Source organism: Typha latifolia, chromosome 9, assembly GCF_019914945.1.
Source record: "Typha latifolia isolate L0001 chromosome 9, TyphaL0001v2, whole genome shotgun sequence".
Lineage (NCBI taxonomy): Eukaryota > Viridiplantae > Streptophyta > Magnoliopsida > Poales > Typhaceae > Typha > Typha latifolia.
The window spans coordinates 1,349,536-1,365,579 of NC_133094.1; the positions used below are offsets into that span (position 1 = coordinate 1,349,536).

The following is a 16,044-nucleotide window of genomic DNA, read 5'->3' on the forward strand; positions in this document are numbered from 1 at the left end:
CAAATTTCAATAAATTGACCAAAGGACTTGTAGTACAACCTCCAATATGTGAATAAGTCCAGAAGTTAGCTTTCTCCTAAAAGCCACAGAATCCAAGGGAGGCTAATTTATTAAATAATGATCCTACCCAATTCAAATTATGTATGAAAATATGGGATTTTTTCATAGAATTACTTTACTCTTATGGGGAAGAAGATTTGTCCTTCTTGGTACATTTGCAAATGGGGCCTCTTTCATCTTCAAAAAAAAAAGATTCAAAAAATTGTTAAGAAACAACTGATCAGTTAGATTCCTGAAACAGTTAAGTAGAAACCCAAGTAAAAAAGAGTACAAAAAATAATATAATAACAACTATGAACAGTGTGATTAAATTAAAAAAGTCATACCAACTTGTTTAAATTGCCATCTAAAGCCACCACAACCACAAGCACCTCCACAAGTTCATAGTTCCCTTTCTCCCTAACCAAGCAAGAGATCCATGGACTCCAAGAAGCCCAACAAGATCACTGAGATAGTCAGGCTTCAGCAGATGCTGAAGAAGTGGAAGAAGCTCTCTGTTACACCCAAGACTAGCAGCAGCACTAACAGTAGCAGCAGCAGCAGCAGCAAAGGCATGAAGTTCCTCAAAAGAACTCTTTCATTCACCGACACCTCTGCTGCAGCGCTCTCCGGCGATGTCCCAAAAGGATACCTCGCCGTCTGCGTCGGGGAGGAGATGCAGAGGTTTGTCATCCCCACAGAGTACTTGGGTCACAGAGCTTTTCAAGCTCTACTCAGAGAAGCAGAGGAGGAGTTTGGATTTCAACAAGAAGGCGTTTTGAGGATTCCTTGTGAGGTCTCTGTGTTTGAGAGCATACTGAAGGTGGTGGAGAAGGGGAAGGATGGGTTCTGCTACTGTTCCTCTGAGGCTGAGCTTGCTCAGTCTCACCACCCACCAAAGCCAATGTGCAGATGAGAAGTAGTAGTTGATGGAGAGGGATGATCTTTGTTTGTATCTCCCCCCTGATCTTTGTTTGAGATCTTTCAGTTTGGTTTCTTCTTTTTCAAGAGAGACGGCAATGCAGGTTTTGTTTGTTTCTAATGTTATATGAATTTCTAGAGGAATTTCTCTCTCTCTCTCTTTTTTCCTTCTATTTCTTCAAATATTTTGGGAAAGTTTTGATCAATGATACTAAGAACTTGTTTCTGATCAGTGCTTGAGAAGGAAAATTTATGGACAGTGTTATTTATTCATGGAGGTAATCAACTTCATAGTAATATCATTTCTTTGGTTATGTATTAATAATAATAAAACTTATATTTTTTATATTCTAAAATTAACATTCGTTCTCATTTTTGAACTGAGATATTAACTTAAAGAATGAATTTGACTTAAATAGATAGAAGTTCTATTTTCTTTTTTAATAACAGATTAAAAGGAGATATCTAAGTTTATCCGGAAGTTTTTATCTCCTCCTTGCCAACTTCTTAATCATATCGTCACTTTTGGTCAATAGAAAAGGATTCAAACTTTATAACAATGAAGCATTCACTAGCCTAATAAGTTGGAGACCCAGTTAAATATTCATAGTCAATATAGTTGCCATGTGATGCAAAAAAAAAAAAAAAAAAAAAAAAATCCTACGGACATTTAACTAATTTTCAAATCCAACATGAGATCCAGTCCAATCACACCCCTCCGACCAATAAGATTGGACGATTCGGATTCAATTGGAGAGCATCTCTCGGATTCTTCTTATCAAGAAGAAGGAAAAAACTAAGAACAAAACTTTGACGAGTGGCTCTAAGAGATAGGCTCTTGAGACTTGGCCGTAAGTCTAGCGTCAGGGACTTGTCGTTCTATCCGTTTGACTTTTTTCAGCTCCTGACCGTTGACATCCATCCACAAAGAGCTTGGGCTTTCTCAGAATTTGAAAAAGAGGATTGGAACTTTTGGAGTTGTAAGATCTCTTGGAGATGGCAAAGATTCTTGGAGTCAACACGAAGAGGAAAGAGCTAGAAGTGGCGCATGACCTCTCTCACCTCTCTCAACAAAAAAAGATCAAAGGAGTGGTACTTCTTATCGCTCCAACAATTCTTCCATAGATTTAACTTTTTTTCTGCTTCCTTTGATGGTTTCTCTCACAAGGATGCTGGGTTGACATTGCTGATGGGAGGAGAAGGAGAAGAAGAAGAAGAAGAAGAAGAAGAAGAAGAAGAAGATCCATCGCTTGTCTTTCTTTCTCAGCAGCAAGAAGTCGAGGCGGTGACGGCCAAGACATTGCCTCATGATGTAAAGAGTATGCTCATCCAGTGCACTCTAAATGGTTACTTCTCATGTATTAACTTATACACAATTAAGACCTTTGCAATCTCTAAGACTCAAATCCTTGAACTTATATGTATGCTGCTAGGAAATTATGATCCCGTAGTCGCAGAGGAAGTGATGATGGATGAAGCCCCCTGGTTGCAATACCAGGGCCTTGACAGTACCCAAAAGATCGAAGAAAGCCAATCTCTAGATGAGACGATGGTCATGGAGGTAGAAGAAGAAAAAGAAGAAGAAATGGAAGTTGAAGAGCAGAGAAACCAATGGCAAGAACCTGCTCTCATTTGGTCAGGTGATGAAGAAGAAAAAATTTCCGCTCATTTCCCTGTCATTTTGAGCAAAATATTGAAACATTTCTCTTACTCTTATATTTCACTATTTGTATGATGTACAGGATTTTTCTAAGGATCAGTTTGCTGGGTGAGAAGCCACTCTTGTATAATTCCAGGTTTTGGAAGCATATTCCTCCATCACCAGCTTTGAAACTAATCTCTCCTTCCCTCACTTGTATATTTAATATGCCCTTCATGATCCTGTTCTCAGATATATTAATGCTGTGAATACATTTGTTAAAATCAGACTGCTGAGTTTGAGAATATTAATACCCTTTTGTACACAGGTAGTATTCCATGTCAAATTAAAGATGGAACAGAAAAATTGTAATTCTGATTGGAAATGCTTAAACTATCTTTTTCTGATGACAATATCTGTCTAAGATATCAAATTACTGTAGAAATGCTTAATATTTGTTACAAAATAAAAATACATCGGCTAGTGTCTTCATAGATTTCAGGGTTTAACAATTGTCATTCTATATTAATTGGTACAAATATAAATTATCTCAAGATTAGAAGAGAAATTTGAATTATCTACTGACATTGAGATTCACAATTAGTAACAAAATTCACCAAGAAGACTTGTAGAAAAAATAGAAAACAAATAGGCGCCTTTTTCTCCAAAGTCGCCTCACACCATGAAATACCTTCAACTAACCGCTGCAAATAGGCTCTAAACTTCCTATATGGAACAGATTTATCTTCTCTGAGAAAGGGTAAGCGTCTTGATGAGTATACTTTCATCAGACAAACGTGCATGCTTAATCACTGATCTCCTTTTAGCGTGTGAATCATGGCTATAGAAGTTGTCAGGACATTGAAAGTTGAATTCCTCCAGAATCAATCTCCTACGACAAACTTCTTCTCTGTGTAATATCTGTCTTCACTTTTTTTCTTTTTCAAGTTTCTACTCTGTTTGAATTAAAGTTAGGTTGTAAGTAAAACAAAGAAAAAGTAATTTGAGCAGAAACCGAGGCAATGTGAGTGATTGTTTAAGATCAGAGTCATTTCAAATGTAGAAGTGATTGTTGTACAGAATATGGTGGCAGATATGCAAGAGTGATACAGTACCTTGTAAGCTTCATAATTATCGATGATTCTCCTCGCTACTGACATTGAAGTGATATCTCTTGGGCTCGTGATCGTTTGGAAAATTCCCATGCTCTTGGGAGTGGCATAAGGGTCAGTGTCACACTGATAAATAGGTCATTCTTTTTTTAGTAGAAGTTCAGAGAAAAGAAAAAGCAATTGCTGGAGAAAAATCAAAATCTAAACCCTTTCTTTGACTGAGAAAAAAAGACTTACTTTACATGTGCTCTCATCCACTGTCCCATGAACAACCAATGATATGTTGAATGTAGTGATCTGCGCATTTTGTAACGAATGAGAAAAGAAAAATAGCAACACTGGGTTATATTCTATCTCTTGCCATGAAAAGAATAAAATACTGGAATCTAAGGATTATGCAAAACACTGGAACTGGACATAATGAAAGAAACTATCCTCATCTTCTCTCATGCTTTCCTATAGAGAGGAAATATTTGGGTGTGTTTTATCCGGTATGAGTCGGCTAGTTTCACAAATATAAGAAGATGAAGCTGATTTAGGGTTTTTGGATAGACTAGGTGATGAGATAGTTAAGGTGCAACATTTCGATTGTTCTTCGATGTAAAGTAAGAGATTTAATATGCAGCAGCTAAGATGACAGTTTGGCATACCATATCTTTTGAAACTTTCCAAGGTGCACCAATTATGACTTCATCAACATAACGGCAAGCAAGAACACTAAGACTACGCTCATGGAGGTGCATGATAGGATGACAGCCTCTCCTCTCACTGCATAAGATATTTGGGCGAAAGATATAATTAACACATATTCTCACAAAAAGCAGGTAGAAGCAGAATTCTATCAATAATATTATTGTCAGAGAACATTATGACAAATTTTGGATAATATATTTTATCTTCTTTAAATATATATGATAATATATGCTGTCTAAAGATAATCCTTTCTAAGTACCTCACAGTTTGGTCATTGTGAACTCCTACAAGTAGAAAGTCACCAAGTTGCCTAGCATTTCTGAGTATCTGTACATGAAAATAAGAGTCAAGCTTCTGTCAAACAGATGGAGTAAGAAAAGAAAACAAAGAAAAGAAATATATTTAACAAAAAGGGCTAAGTGCTGGAAAGGAATAAGTAGAGTGGCAAAGCAAATGGAATAACATGTCCAAGTGAGATGGTTAAATGATAATTTCTGAATGGAACATGGTGGATCTCTGCAATTATAGAGTTAGTAGATGGGTTGTATACTTGCATGCATAAATGCTTCTGCAACTACTATCAGTTAGCTGTCCAGTGTGAAGGTGGAGAAATGCAAAGCACTAATTTGTGCATTCTCAAGAGATTGCAGGAGGTATATAGTAAAGGACGGAATAGTAAAACCCCTTATGTCAGGAGAAAAAGGACGTAGCTATTTATGATTAACCGAGCTCATCCGAAATCAATCAAATTTCAAAGATTTATCATCACTATCTTCTTATCAGCTATAGGGTCTTTCTAGTTACTTGAACATGAATGATCAAATTTCGAAGTTCATGGAAGTATACCTCGACATGGCCAGCATGGAAAAGGTCAAAAGCTCCATCTATGTACACAATACGAGCACCTGGTAGAGGTCCCTGCACACAATGTATTACATTGTAGATTGATTCAGATGATCATTACAATAAAGTTCATGGCAAGATCATTAAAATATCAGGTGCTCAAATTGGTGTAGTGTCTACCTAGCCCAACATCAATAATTTAACTAATTCTGTTTGGGGCTTAAGCGGATGTAAGCAGTTCTTTCAAATTTTAATTATCACTTTCCCTGTTTTGCAGAGAAATGCTTAAACCATACTTTTGGTTGTTGTGAAAGCTTATACATGTATAAAAACATACTATTAAAACAACTTTTATGCAAGCTTAATGCATGTCAAAACTTCTAACTCACTTCAGATGATCATATAATTATACTGGTCAAAACAATCAGAAGTGCAGAAGAAAGTATTTTTCTGAGGAGAACTTCAAGGATCTTACCTTTCCGTTTGAGAATTGCACAATCCGGCGAGATGTGGGAAGAAAATGAGATAATTGAGTTTTAACAGAATTGCAGGTTTCAGCTTGAATCTTCTCATCAGAAAGCCCTTGTTTGATGTCAGAAGAATTGCTGTTGGTCTTATCAGCACTTAGATTCCTCAATGAAGATAGTATTCTACCTATGTATAAGGAATTGCAGTAAGGTTTAATGAGAAAACAAATCTTTTTGACACACTGAAAATTAAGATATTAATTAGTAGAAATAGAAAATGTTGTGAAATGGTAGTTTATTTCATTGAACATCAATTGAAGTTAATTGGAACTTATTATCTACTGCAAAGTAGTAGAAGAAGCTTTTTATAAGAAAGAAAAGTGTACTGCATCATATAGAAAACAATAATGATAATAGAAATATTATCATTTTTAAACATAAGAGGGTTATACCATCCTACCAACTATATCAGTGCTTGAAACACCTTCTGTGCGCTTGATTTGCTTATAACGTCCTGCCTTTTTTGCCAACGCATAAGCATCTGCCCCATCTGGTAGTAGGCAAGGATCATCTCCATGAATAATATAGTCGATCCTATACTTATTAAAAAGAGTATACATAAATTCTTCAGTAATTTCATAAGGAGCATTTGTGATGACTTCATCCACCCACTTTAGCCCACTGACAAGGATCAACCTAGCAAAAGATTGTCATTTGATTTAGAGTACTAGAACGAGCAAACCCTAAAAGGTAAGAGAGAAAACGAGTTACTTCTTTACTATCTAAATTAGGAAGTCAGTCAATCTAAGGGGATCACATTGTTGGTGTACCTCTCCTCCATGGATAAAACAGGAGGACCCTTATTCGCCACGATCTCCTCATCGCTAACAACTCCCACCACCAACTCATCTCCCAATGATTTGGCCTGTCGCAAAGCATTTGCATGGCCATAATGCATAAGATCAAAGCAACCATCCATGTATACTCTCACCGGTCTCTTCCTGCTTCTGTTCTTGTAAAAGAGCCCCATATGTGGCCAAAAGTAAGGGAAGAAGGGAGCGCCGATTCCTCCAAAATAGCCTGTCGACAAGAAAAGTATGGCAGCAGTGATCATGATTCCTCCAAGCCCAAACAATTGGGGATAGTATACGCCATCCCAGATCCAGTGATTGCTTTCAAACTCCATCGAACCCATTCTTTATATGCGGGGACCAAGCCCCAAAACTTGCTTCTGCACAAAACCGATTTAAGATTTCAAATGACTGAATCAAACGCTCTAGATTTCCATAAAAGTTTCCAGTTGTCAAAAAGCTACATTATGCCGGTTCATGATTTAAAAAAAAAAGCATCCATGAGCTCAAATAGAAATTGCCCAACAGTTGCTCAGAACGGCGAGACACAAGACGAGGCGAAAAGAGATCTGATCCTCCAATAAAAAGATCCAATCTTTCTAGACAAACAAGCAGGTAGAACCAATAAAGTATGCGTTTTGGTATCATATCCGTATCTGAATACCGCATTCGAGAACTCCATCCAACCTCAAATCCAATCTAGAAAACTATCAAACGGTAAAAAGAACGCAAAATAAGACATGGGTATTGTAGACGAACCGGTACTATATCGAGATCTCAGATCAAAATCTCTCCTTGGTCTTCGTTTAAGCGGAGATCTTTGCTTTCCTCCTCCTTCTCCCCTTTCTTTATTTCGGAGCTTCACAAACGGAGGCGTGGGATGACCTCCACCACCTCGTTCTCCACTCTTGGCTTTCTGGCACAATTAAGAACGTGATCCCTGGGGGCCACGTCCCACGTGAGTGGACCAACCGAGAAGTCCACGTCAGCTCGTGGACTACGTCGTATCCGTTGATTTGGTGTCGGACGGCGGTGATTGGGTGGCCGAGCTGTATGGAATCGGTTCAGCTGTCTCTTTCTAATTCGAGAGGAGAGCGGGCCTTTGTTGGTGTTCGGGATTCTAGAATCACATCGCTCACACGTTGCTGGTAAATATGGGATAGCGTGCCCAATAACTATCCTACTTATCGGCTATTTCTCGGATAAATGACCTGTATCTTGTTCGTTTGTTGCTACTTTTATCCGCGGTTGTGAATAAGAATAAGGGGTGGGATAGCAAAGCATCTAAACGTGTATAACGTCTCCGTCGATCCACTATTCACCGATATCTTTTCCTGCAACCAACCAAACTTAGCTGTACAGTAGTACTACGCAGAAGATGATGTGGTAAGAGATTTTTTTTCTTTTTAAGAAGACGAATAAAGTTTATAAATTAACCATGCGATTACAAAAATCTCCGCTAAATGGGAGAACAAAATTTACACAAAAGTGTAGGAATCTATCAAAGCTCCCACCCTTGTTAGCAAGTCAATTAGTAGCTTGATTGACTTGTCCATATATATACAAGTAATTTTATAATTATTAAAATTACTAGTTAAATAATTTTGATATTATCTATAACGAGTCAATGGATCGATGGTGCCTCTCAAAAATTGATGAGGAGGATAGAATTATTTTCGAACCTTATGTTGGTGAAGTCTTTCCGATGAATACACAATAGTGCCTCCCATTTTGCTCCAATTTCAATAATAATTGTCGACTTATAAGGCCCACATCTATAATCTGTAAAAATAGGATTACAATTAGCTTGTCAAATTATGCAACTATCCCCGTCCACTTCTTTTCAATCAAAAAATAAGTCATTGTTGTTAACTATTAACCAACCTTATAGGGATGGTCCCTATCGAACAGGAATTGTGGTAGAGGCCGATTTCATATGTCCAATAAATAACTGATCATGATATTAATTGATTAAGGATATAATACAAACGCAAACTTTTTCAAGCTCTCTCTAATTGTTCAAATGAGCTCTATTTATGTATTTTCATATATGCCAAAATAATACCAACATTATAACCCTAGGCTATTTCACATTCCGGCAATCCGTCACGCTAATTGATATTGAACATCTATTCTCAATATTTATATTAATCACCAGATGATTTTTCACAAAATCTTAACAGAGTGGTAGCCACTATGCATTGAAAGAATAAATAGTCAATAATCTATAATTTAGTCCATCTCTCCTATCTATGAGTTTAGTAGTCAACTATGAGACTAGTGAAGTGATACCTAGATTTAGAGGAAGCATAACTCGAGGGTTGTAACCTCTAGATCCAGTAATCATCAAGATCACGTAACAAAATATTAATACTCAGAATAAATTAAGACAGCTCGTAGCTAAAACATATGTGACATGCTTATATTTTTCAGTGGCCTTTGATAAGAGGATTAGAGACATTATAAACAAAGTCCCTAATACCTGTAGTCCAAGGGAATATGCTCAATCTTAGGTCTTTTAAATAACAGTAAATTTGCTATTGCAAATCATCTTATCTTAATAAGACCGCCACTAAGACTTCCCATTGCTGTCGAAAAATATTAATTACGCTTACAGACTACTAAACTCATGTATATTTTATAGATTTTTTTTATTTATCTTTATACAAATGTTTATCCCTCAGTGAAAAGTTAGAAATCTATCACAATGTTTCTGGAAAACATCAAAGAACCATCTTTAGAGTATTTAAAATTAATCATGTGAATGTCAAGTGATATTTCTTTTCAATAAAAGCACAAATTAAAGAAGCATTGCGAAGGTTTTACTTAATTAAAATAACTAATATGTCATAGAAGATAAATGAAAGGGTTTATGTGAAAATGGGTACTAGTTTATAAATTTAAGTGTAATTATCCTAAAACAAATAAGTTATCACCAACAACCGCAACTTGTGCGATTAATAACTCATGCAGGGTGTTATTTGAAAAATAAAACTGGGCCGGGCATTTTAGCCCGATCCGACCCGATAAGATACATTTTGACTGCAATGTGGGTAGTTTATTTGGAAGTTTTCACTAACCTAGTAGGGTTGCTTCCTTCTCCGATGACGATACTGGCGGCGCCGCCGCCGCCGTGTTCTCCACCACCGTCGGACTACCACTCCCCTACTCCTCCTTCCTTGTCTCCACTCACTCTCTCTTCCAGGGAAAGAAAGAAAAACCCCCTCGAGTGGGTTCCTCTCCCGAAGCACCCCGTCTTCGCCAACCGAAGTCCGAACCTTAACCTTAGCCCTAAAGCTCTTCCTTCTTCTCCTTCTGGTTTCCGGAGCCAAATCGGCGGTGGAGGAGATGGCTGTAGCAACTTGGCGGCGTGGGACCCCTCCGCGTCCCGCTTCTACCTGTGGGACCCGAACTCCCGCTGCGTCCACCGTCTGTCCCTTCGGTTTCGTGACCTCGGCGCCGACTCTTCCTCTTCTTCGCCGGATGACGTCGTCGTCGAGGCCGCCGTCCCCTCCGAGGTCGGTCGATTACTACCCTTTTAGAAAAGAAATATATTTTCTTTTCCCATTCCTTCCTTTATTTTGTGACATTACGATTTCTCGTTTCTCTTGCCAGTAATTAGGGCATCGCTAAATATAGTTAGCCATTTCAGCTTGACTATGAAACTCTCATAGAAGAACATTATGGATTTATAGTCTATTGAGGCACTTCTTTTGAGATATATAAAATGCCTAGGATACAAGGGAACGCATTTTCAATTGCATATTTTAATTGTATGTTTTTTTTCTGACAAAAGGCAAACCCCCTGTTTCGTTGAATTTACATTAAATATAATATTTTAATTGTATGTTAAGAGGGGCAATCTTATAGATATGATTCGAATGCAGTATGCACACAATGCAGGCATAGTCCATGAGTTGACTAACTAGGTTTTAGTTATTCATGTGATGTTCCCTCAAATTTTAAGAAGACATTAAAAACTTTGGTTATGTGCTATCCTTATGCTGGGATTTAGCAAGATTGTTTTAGATATATATTGGTTCGCATAGAGATTGCCTATCCGTCGAATTCGTCTCAAGAAGATAATGAAGTATGGAAGATGCTTTTGAGTGAAGCGCAGTCATGTTTGACACTATATCTCCTTTCTAGTCCATTCTCAACAATTTGCTTGTCTAGGCAGGGATCCGATATTTTTTGAGTCCTTATATAAGGAAGGGAACCAATGAAGCCATGTATCATTATTTGCATACTGTTAAAAGATTAGCTCATGTGATTCTGGCAGCATTTGGAACTTTTAATAGTGCCTAAACCAATTAATCTGTTAGATTCTAAATACAGTTTCATGTTTACTTAGCAGTTGGCATGCTTTCCAAGCAAGAACTGTTTTACCTAATCAACTTCTTGTTTTTTTTTCCTGCTGAAAACCTTTTAACTGGTAGTCTCATACCAATGTGTCTTATTATGCAGAAATTGATGCCAGATATTCAACTCCCCTCCCCTGTCCGTCATGTTTCACTCAATTTAGACGGGTCATCTTTACTTCTTGCTGGATCTGATAGTCTAAGTCTCATCTACATATATGAAAGGACTTCTGCAACTGGTGACACAATTATTTGCAGGTTTATTTGGAGTTAGTATATCATTATTCATTTCAGTCTTCTATTTTTTTAAATTGGGTTGTCCTTTGCCAGATTTTTCTGGCATTGAATCTATATATCAATTTATTTAATGAAACAAAATTGGAAGCATAATATTTATTAAATTATAATGTAGTCTTGCTTCTTTAATAGTGTCCACATGTATCACAGCCTGACAGGTTGCCTCTTATGCTAAAAGCATTTATTTTTCCACTTATGATGCTCTATAAGTGGATATTTCGGATATCGGTTCTGTCATATATCAACAGTTTAGTAGTGGGTAAGGTGAGATATGACCTCTACAAATGAAGTCATGAAATTTGTGGATATTCTTATAGCAAAGTAAATAACATTCTACTTGGTACGGATTCCATTTGTGTAGTTTTTTGTCTTTTTACTCAAGGAACCGTTTCTTCTATTTTTCATAAGATCAATTGGTAAAAATATTTCAATCGGCACTGATATAAAAGTCTTCACCTGTATTAGAGATGCAAACTTTTTCTTTACTAAGAAAATTAATTTTTTGGCTTTGAGGATTATTAAACAAATAAACATCATTTGAGGCTAAAATGATTTTACATTGTTTTTATTTTCACCTCTTCCCTTTTTCTCTTATACTAACCATCTTCATACTGATTTGGGTTGTTAAAGGGCTCATAAATGTAAAATTCTATCAGGACTGTTCCAGTTGCTTCCAAAGTGTTAGCTGGTCAAAACAATGGTTTGCAAACTTTACAAACATTGTGGCACCCTTTCAGTAGTAGTCATTTGGGAGTTTTGACATCAGATTCAGTTTTCAGGTATGTCTTCAAATTTTGAACTATAAGGAGAAGGAAATACATATATTTTATACCATGTTTTATAAAATCAAATGGTACAAAATAGATCTTATTATTATGTTAGTCACACTTCTCATCCAGTGATATAATGTAGACTTGAACCTTATTTTTCTCACATTGTTGATTAGATCATTTGCATTTTTCACCTTATAAAATTGCAAAGTTATGTTGTGCAGACTATATGATTTGTCGTCTGATCGAGAGCGACCCGAGCAGGAGTATTATCTACAGCCAGTCCAACCTGGAAGATGCCAGAATGCTGCATCGATCTGCCCAGTGGCATTTTCGTATGGAAGCCATCATTTGTGGGATAGATTTTCTGTGGGTATTAGTATTTTCCTATGTTAAAGGTCATTTCATCTGATATGTTATGCTCATTTTTGTGTTGGTGAACTCATATTGCATATATATACACAGTGCCTCTGCACTGGTTGTTTCTTTGTTGGTTTGAATTAACTCTAGTAATTAAATAATACTTTATGTTCCCATAGAGTACGCTGTTGCCTGTTAATGTTAGATACTTACTCGTGGTATGGTGTTTAAAACCTGTGCTTAGTATGTAGATAACATAACAAAACAATTATGCCAAATCTGAGGCTACAGTGCAAGGTTCAATTATGTGATTTTGATTTTTTTGATAACCATATATACATTTTGTTTTCTCCTATAAGGCCTATTAATTTGCCCTTCTTCATAGACATGGTTTTGCTTCTCCCTTTTTCTCTGTTCCAATGCCTCCTCTTCATTTATCTAAACACTTCTCTTTAAGCATAGGAAATCGGTACCCTACTTAGGGGGAGCTCATGCACTGGGATGCCCTTCTAGGATTCTCTTTTAATACAAACTCTTGCTTAATTTTGTGAATTGTAATGACTAAACCTATTATATCTATTCTAATATTTTATTATCAATGTTCTTTTTGGTCTGCAGGTTTTTATCTTATTCAGTGATGGTTCAGTCTACATTCTCTGTCCAGTTGTTCCTTTTGGAAGGTACATTTCTATTTGATCTGGTTCTGTTTCCTTTGTTGTTACGCTGTTTCTATCTGCTGTCCAAATATTTTTTCCGGGTGCTACGAATTCTTACTGGAAGATGGCATTTCAACTTGTTACATAAAAAGTAGGTGAAAATAGAACCATTTTTAGGAGGAGAAAAATTAGTCTTGTAGTATTACTGTTATCTATTATAGGAGACCTCCACTCTTAGATTGGATCGCAGATAGCAGTTTCTTATTCAGTAGCCTGCTTATATTCTGATTCATTCGAAGAATTATGGTTATTTTCTGGTGCAGCCTCTTTAATAGTAGATATATCCAGGATATATATGAAGATCTTAATGCATTTGGATTGAAGTCAACAAGTCCAAGAATTATTAGCAACTCACGTATGGCCATTGCTTGGTTAGAAGCAACATTTCCCGAGGTAGCAGATCAATCAACCGAAGGGCGGAGTGTAGCAATATCAAGAGCTCATCCTTATGCCCCAGTAGACGCATCGCTTTCTTTACAGGCATGCTTCTGATTGCAAATTTGCTGCATCTCTCTTTATCATATGTGCAAAAATTTATGTTACCTCTGCGAAGCACATTGTGATTGATTTTATTTGTAAAGTGTACTTATATTCTTCTGTAGTAATGTGCAAGTCTGCAATATAATTTGTCTTGTTTGACAGTATTAATAAGCCACTTCTGAAGTTCTATAATTACTGATTGTCAAACTTAATTAAGGAAGTATTTGAAGAGAGTAGATTGCACAAGGTTATTGAGGCAAAACATTCAGTGAATTGCTCACTGTGATCACCTATGTATTAGATGGTATAATGCTTCTTTCTTAATGTTTATTTGAAGATATTCTACCTTATATATTAACTTTGAGTTTTCAATTCATATATTAGTTTTTTAAACCAAATATCTGTATGTGTGTGGTTGTTGTTATAGATCAGCAACGAAGGGGTATACTCATGAAGGTCAGAACATAGTAGTGTATCTTGATTTGGGTTAATTTAAAGATACTTTATTAGATATCTTAACTTTTAGGTTTTCCCTCAATAGCTTTCATCTGACTAAAACATATCCCAGGGCTGACCAATTTATTCATTTCTCTTTTAGTTTTACCTTAATGAGATTTAACATTAATCAACTTCTATAATGGACAAGGTGTGCAATAATACAGGGACCTCTCTGTAGAGTCTGCCGCAAGGACGAAAATAATGTGTCTGAAGGCCAGAGCAGTGATGGCTGTAAAGGTAGATCTGTGAGTTTTCTTTATAGCTCTATTGGCAAAGATTCAGTTCTTGTTACAGCCTGGAGCAGTGGGCAGATCCAGATTGATGCTCTAGCTGATGAAATACAACCCCAGTGGAGCATTGGTATTTCCCCCCACCTTGATGTTGATTCACTTGGTCATATAAAGGGTGTTGCAATGATTTGCGAGTCAAACTCCCAGGATCTTTCTACTTCGAAACTCCATCATCCTCTCAATATTGGATCAAATATGAGCACTGGTGCAGATACAGTTTTGTTTGAACATTCACCTCCTTTGCTAAGGCTAGCTATTGTGGACCTGGCGCTGCCTGATCATAATTGCATGTTATCGTTGTTTCATGATCCTCTTGTCTCGGAGAGATTTTACTGTGTTCATGGTGGGGGAATTGACGTAGTAACTCTGCACTTTCTCCCATTCTCAGATGCAAACACAGCTGCAAAACCGCCTTCTGTGCATCCTATTCTCACTGCAGCCAATGATGAATCCTGCTCTCCATTTCTGTGTGGTTTTCTTACAATAGCCGATTCATATGGTCATTTGCAGGTAGTCGGAGTGACGTTCTCATATGAGTGTATTCTACTGGAAATGAAGGGTTGGAAAGAACCACTACCCTTTCATTATGAGATTGATGATAAATCTGTTTATGATACAAAAGCAACAATTCCTGAATTTATAAGTAAAGAGCTTCTTGCTGGCCCCAAAGTCATAACACTTCCAGCTTCAACAAGTCTTCGATCTGTGACTGCTGATACCATTGAAGGCCGGTCAACTCTTCATCACTATATCAAGCTTTTCCATGAGAACTATGTAGAGTATGCACATAAGGTAATAACAGATTGAGCATTTCCATTGTATTGTTTTTATTTCGTAATGTTACCTGGTTTGCTTGCACAGTGAATAGTGGATCAGCTTCAGTTATCTAACCTGAACCCTTTCTGCTCCGTTGTTGGTTTGACACTGCTTGCCTAGGTCTACATTGAGCTCAAAGAACATGCAGGATATCTAAAAACAGTGATCGATGACCAACAGAAATGCTTGCACGCAACAAAGCAGTCGCTTAAAGATTTTAATGCCAAAGATCAAGTCATAGAGGGCAGAATAGATCGTGCCTTCAAGGTATATGAGCTTTTAGAGAAGCGTTTACAAAGTTTCAAAACATTGCCTGCGGCAAACAAGAAACCATTGTCAAGAGCAGAGCGTGAATTCAAGGCCCAACTCGGTATGCAAGAGCTTCCTTTTATGTAGTTTAAGCTTTGGACTTAAAAGTTTATTTGAGTCACAAATTTAACATTCAATTCTTGAAAACAATGCAGATAGGTTTGCAGATGTTGAGTTAGATGCCTTGCACATGTCTATTGAAGCCTTGAAAGCAAGGATGAGAAGACACAGTCAGCCATCGCCAGCACAGCCGCCATCAAGGGGAAGAAACTACGTTCCAGAAGCTCAGATGTCAACATTAAAGATGTCGCTGGAAAGGCTGTCGATTCTAAACGAAGAGAACACCCAGAAGCTAAATCTCATTGAACATGAATTGAATGTCCAGGGGAAATAGCAATATCAAGCTCTTGTGAGGTGCAGAAAAATGTCAGCTTTTTTTTTTCTTCTCATGGCCATTTGAAGTACCATAACCCTTTATCTCATATGCACATTAATATGTATAACGGCTCGTTCTTTGTACGACCTAATTTTATCTTGAATCCCTGATCAAATCACAAAAAAGTTTTAATATATACCCTAGAT

The 16,044-nt window shown here is 37.1% G+C and overlaps 4 protein-coding genes across 5 annotated transcripts; 3 read left to right on the forward strand and 1 right to left on the reverse strand.

The window, feature by feature from the left end:
* Positions 1–440: 440 nt before the first annotated feature.
* LOC140795453 (protein SMALL AUXIN UP-REGULATED RNA 51-like) lies at positions 441–1,051 on the forward strand. The gene has a single exon (XM_073148009.1). The coding sequence runs from the start codon at positions 479–481 to the stop codon at positions 953–955; it is 477 nt and encodes a 158-aa protein (XP_073004110.1). The 5' UTR covers positions 441–478; the 3' UTR covers positions 956–1,051.
* Positions 1,052–1,837: 786 nt separating this feature from the next.
* LOC140794791 (uncharacterized) lies at positions 1,838–2,842 on the forward strand. Of its 2 annotated transcripts, XM_073146978.1 has the most exons (4): positions 1,838–2,052; positions 2,129–2,279; positions 2,394–2,600; positions 2,703–2,842. In XM_073146978.1, the coding sequence occupies exons 1-4, from the start codon at positions 1,957–1,959 to the stop codon at positions 2,711–2,713; spliced, it is 465 nt and encodes a 154-aa protein (XP_073003079.1). In that variant the 5' UTR covers positions 1,838–1,956; the 3' UTR covers positions 2,714–2,842. The 2 variants fall into 2 exon arrangements, with proteins under 2 accessions (XP_073003079.1, XP_073003078.1); XM_073146977.1 differs by having other exon boundaries at positions 1,858–2,279.
* Positions 2,843–3,053: 211 nt separating this feature from the next.
* LOC140794789 (ethanolamine-phosphate cytidylyltransferase-like) lies at positions 3,054–7,470 on the reverse strand. Its single transcript, XM_073146976.1, has 10 exons — positions 7,325–7,470; positions 6,545–6,945; positions 6,175–6,410; positions 5,723–5,901; positions 5,251–5,322; positions 4,664–4,731; positions 4,362–4,479; positions 3,949–4,008; positions 3,715–3,837; positions 3,054–3,555 (listed from the first exon to the last, which is right to left on the reverse strand). Exons 2-10 carry the CDS (start codon positions 6,907–6,909, stop codon positions 3,484–3,486), a joined length of 1,293 nt encoding a protein of 430 aa, XP_073003077.1. The 5' UTR covers positions 6,910–6,945; positions 7,325–7,470; the 3' UTR covers positions 3,054–3,483.
* A 2,150-nt stretch (positions 7,471–9,620) lies between these two features.
* LOC140795218 (nuclear pore complex protein NUP88) lies at positions 9,621–16,041 on the forward strand. The gene is made up of 9 exons (XM_073147660.1): positions 9,621–10,083; positions 11,033–11,184; positions 11,880–12,002; positions 12,218–12,362; positions 12,972–13,033; positions 13,333–13,549; positions 14,212–15,129; positions 15,274–15,523; positions 15,618–16,041. Exons 1-9 carry the CDS (start codon positions 9,670–9,672, stop codon positions 15,854–15,856), a joined length of 2,520 nt encoding a protein of 839 aa, XP_073003761.1. The 5' UTR covers positions 9,621–9,669; the 3' UTR covers positions 15,857–16,041.
* Positions 16,042–16,044: the final 3 nt, after the last annotated feature.

Excerpts from the sequence above, each read along its gene's own strand:
- LOC140795218 (XM_073147660.1), top strand. The coding sequence starts at position 9,670 with ATGACGATACTGGCGGCGCCGCCGCCGCCGTGTTCTCCACCACCGTCG. Across the intron at positions 11,185-11,879 it reads GGTGACACAATTATTTGCAG|GACTGTTCCAGTTGCTTCCA; the intron begins GTTTATTTGGAG and ends AAATTCTATCAG. Across the intron at positions 15,524-15,617 it reads TGAATTCAAGGCCCAACTCG|ATAGGTTTGCAGATGTTGAG; the intron begins GTATGCAAGAGC and ends AAAACAATGCAG.
- LOC140794791 (XM_073146977.1), top strand. The coding sequence starts at position 2,009 with ATGACCTCTCTCACCTCTCTCAACAAAAAAAGATCAAAGGAGTGGTAC. Across the intron at positions 2,280-2,393 it reads ATTGCCTCATGATGTAAAGA|GAAATTATGATCCCGTAGTC; the intron begins GTATGCTCATCC and ends GTATGCTGCTAG.
- LOC140794789 (XM_073146976.1), bottom strand. The coding sequence starts at position 6,909 with ATGGGTTCGATGGAGTTTGAAAGCAATCACTGGATCTGGGATGGCGTA. Across the intron at positions 6,411-6,544 it reads GTTTTATCCATGGAGGAGAG|GTTGATCCTTGTCAGTGGGC; the intron begins GTACACCAACAA and ends ATCTTTTGCTAG. Across the intron at positions 4,480-4,663 it reads CACAATGACCAAACTGTGAG|TGAGAGGAGAGGCTGTCATC; the intron begins GTACTTAGAAAG and ends TATCTTATGCAG.
- LOC140795453 (XM_073148009.1), top strand. The coding sequence starts at position 479 with ATGGACTCCAAGAAGCCCAACAAGATCACTGAGATAGTCAGGCTTCAG.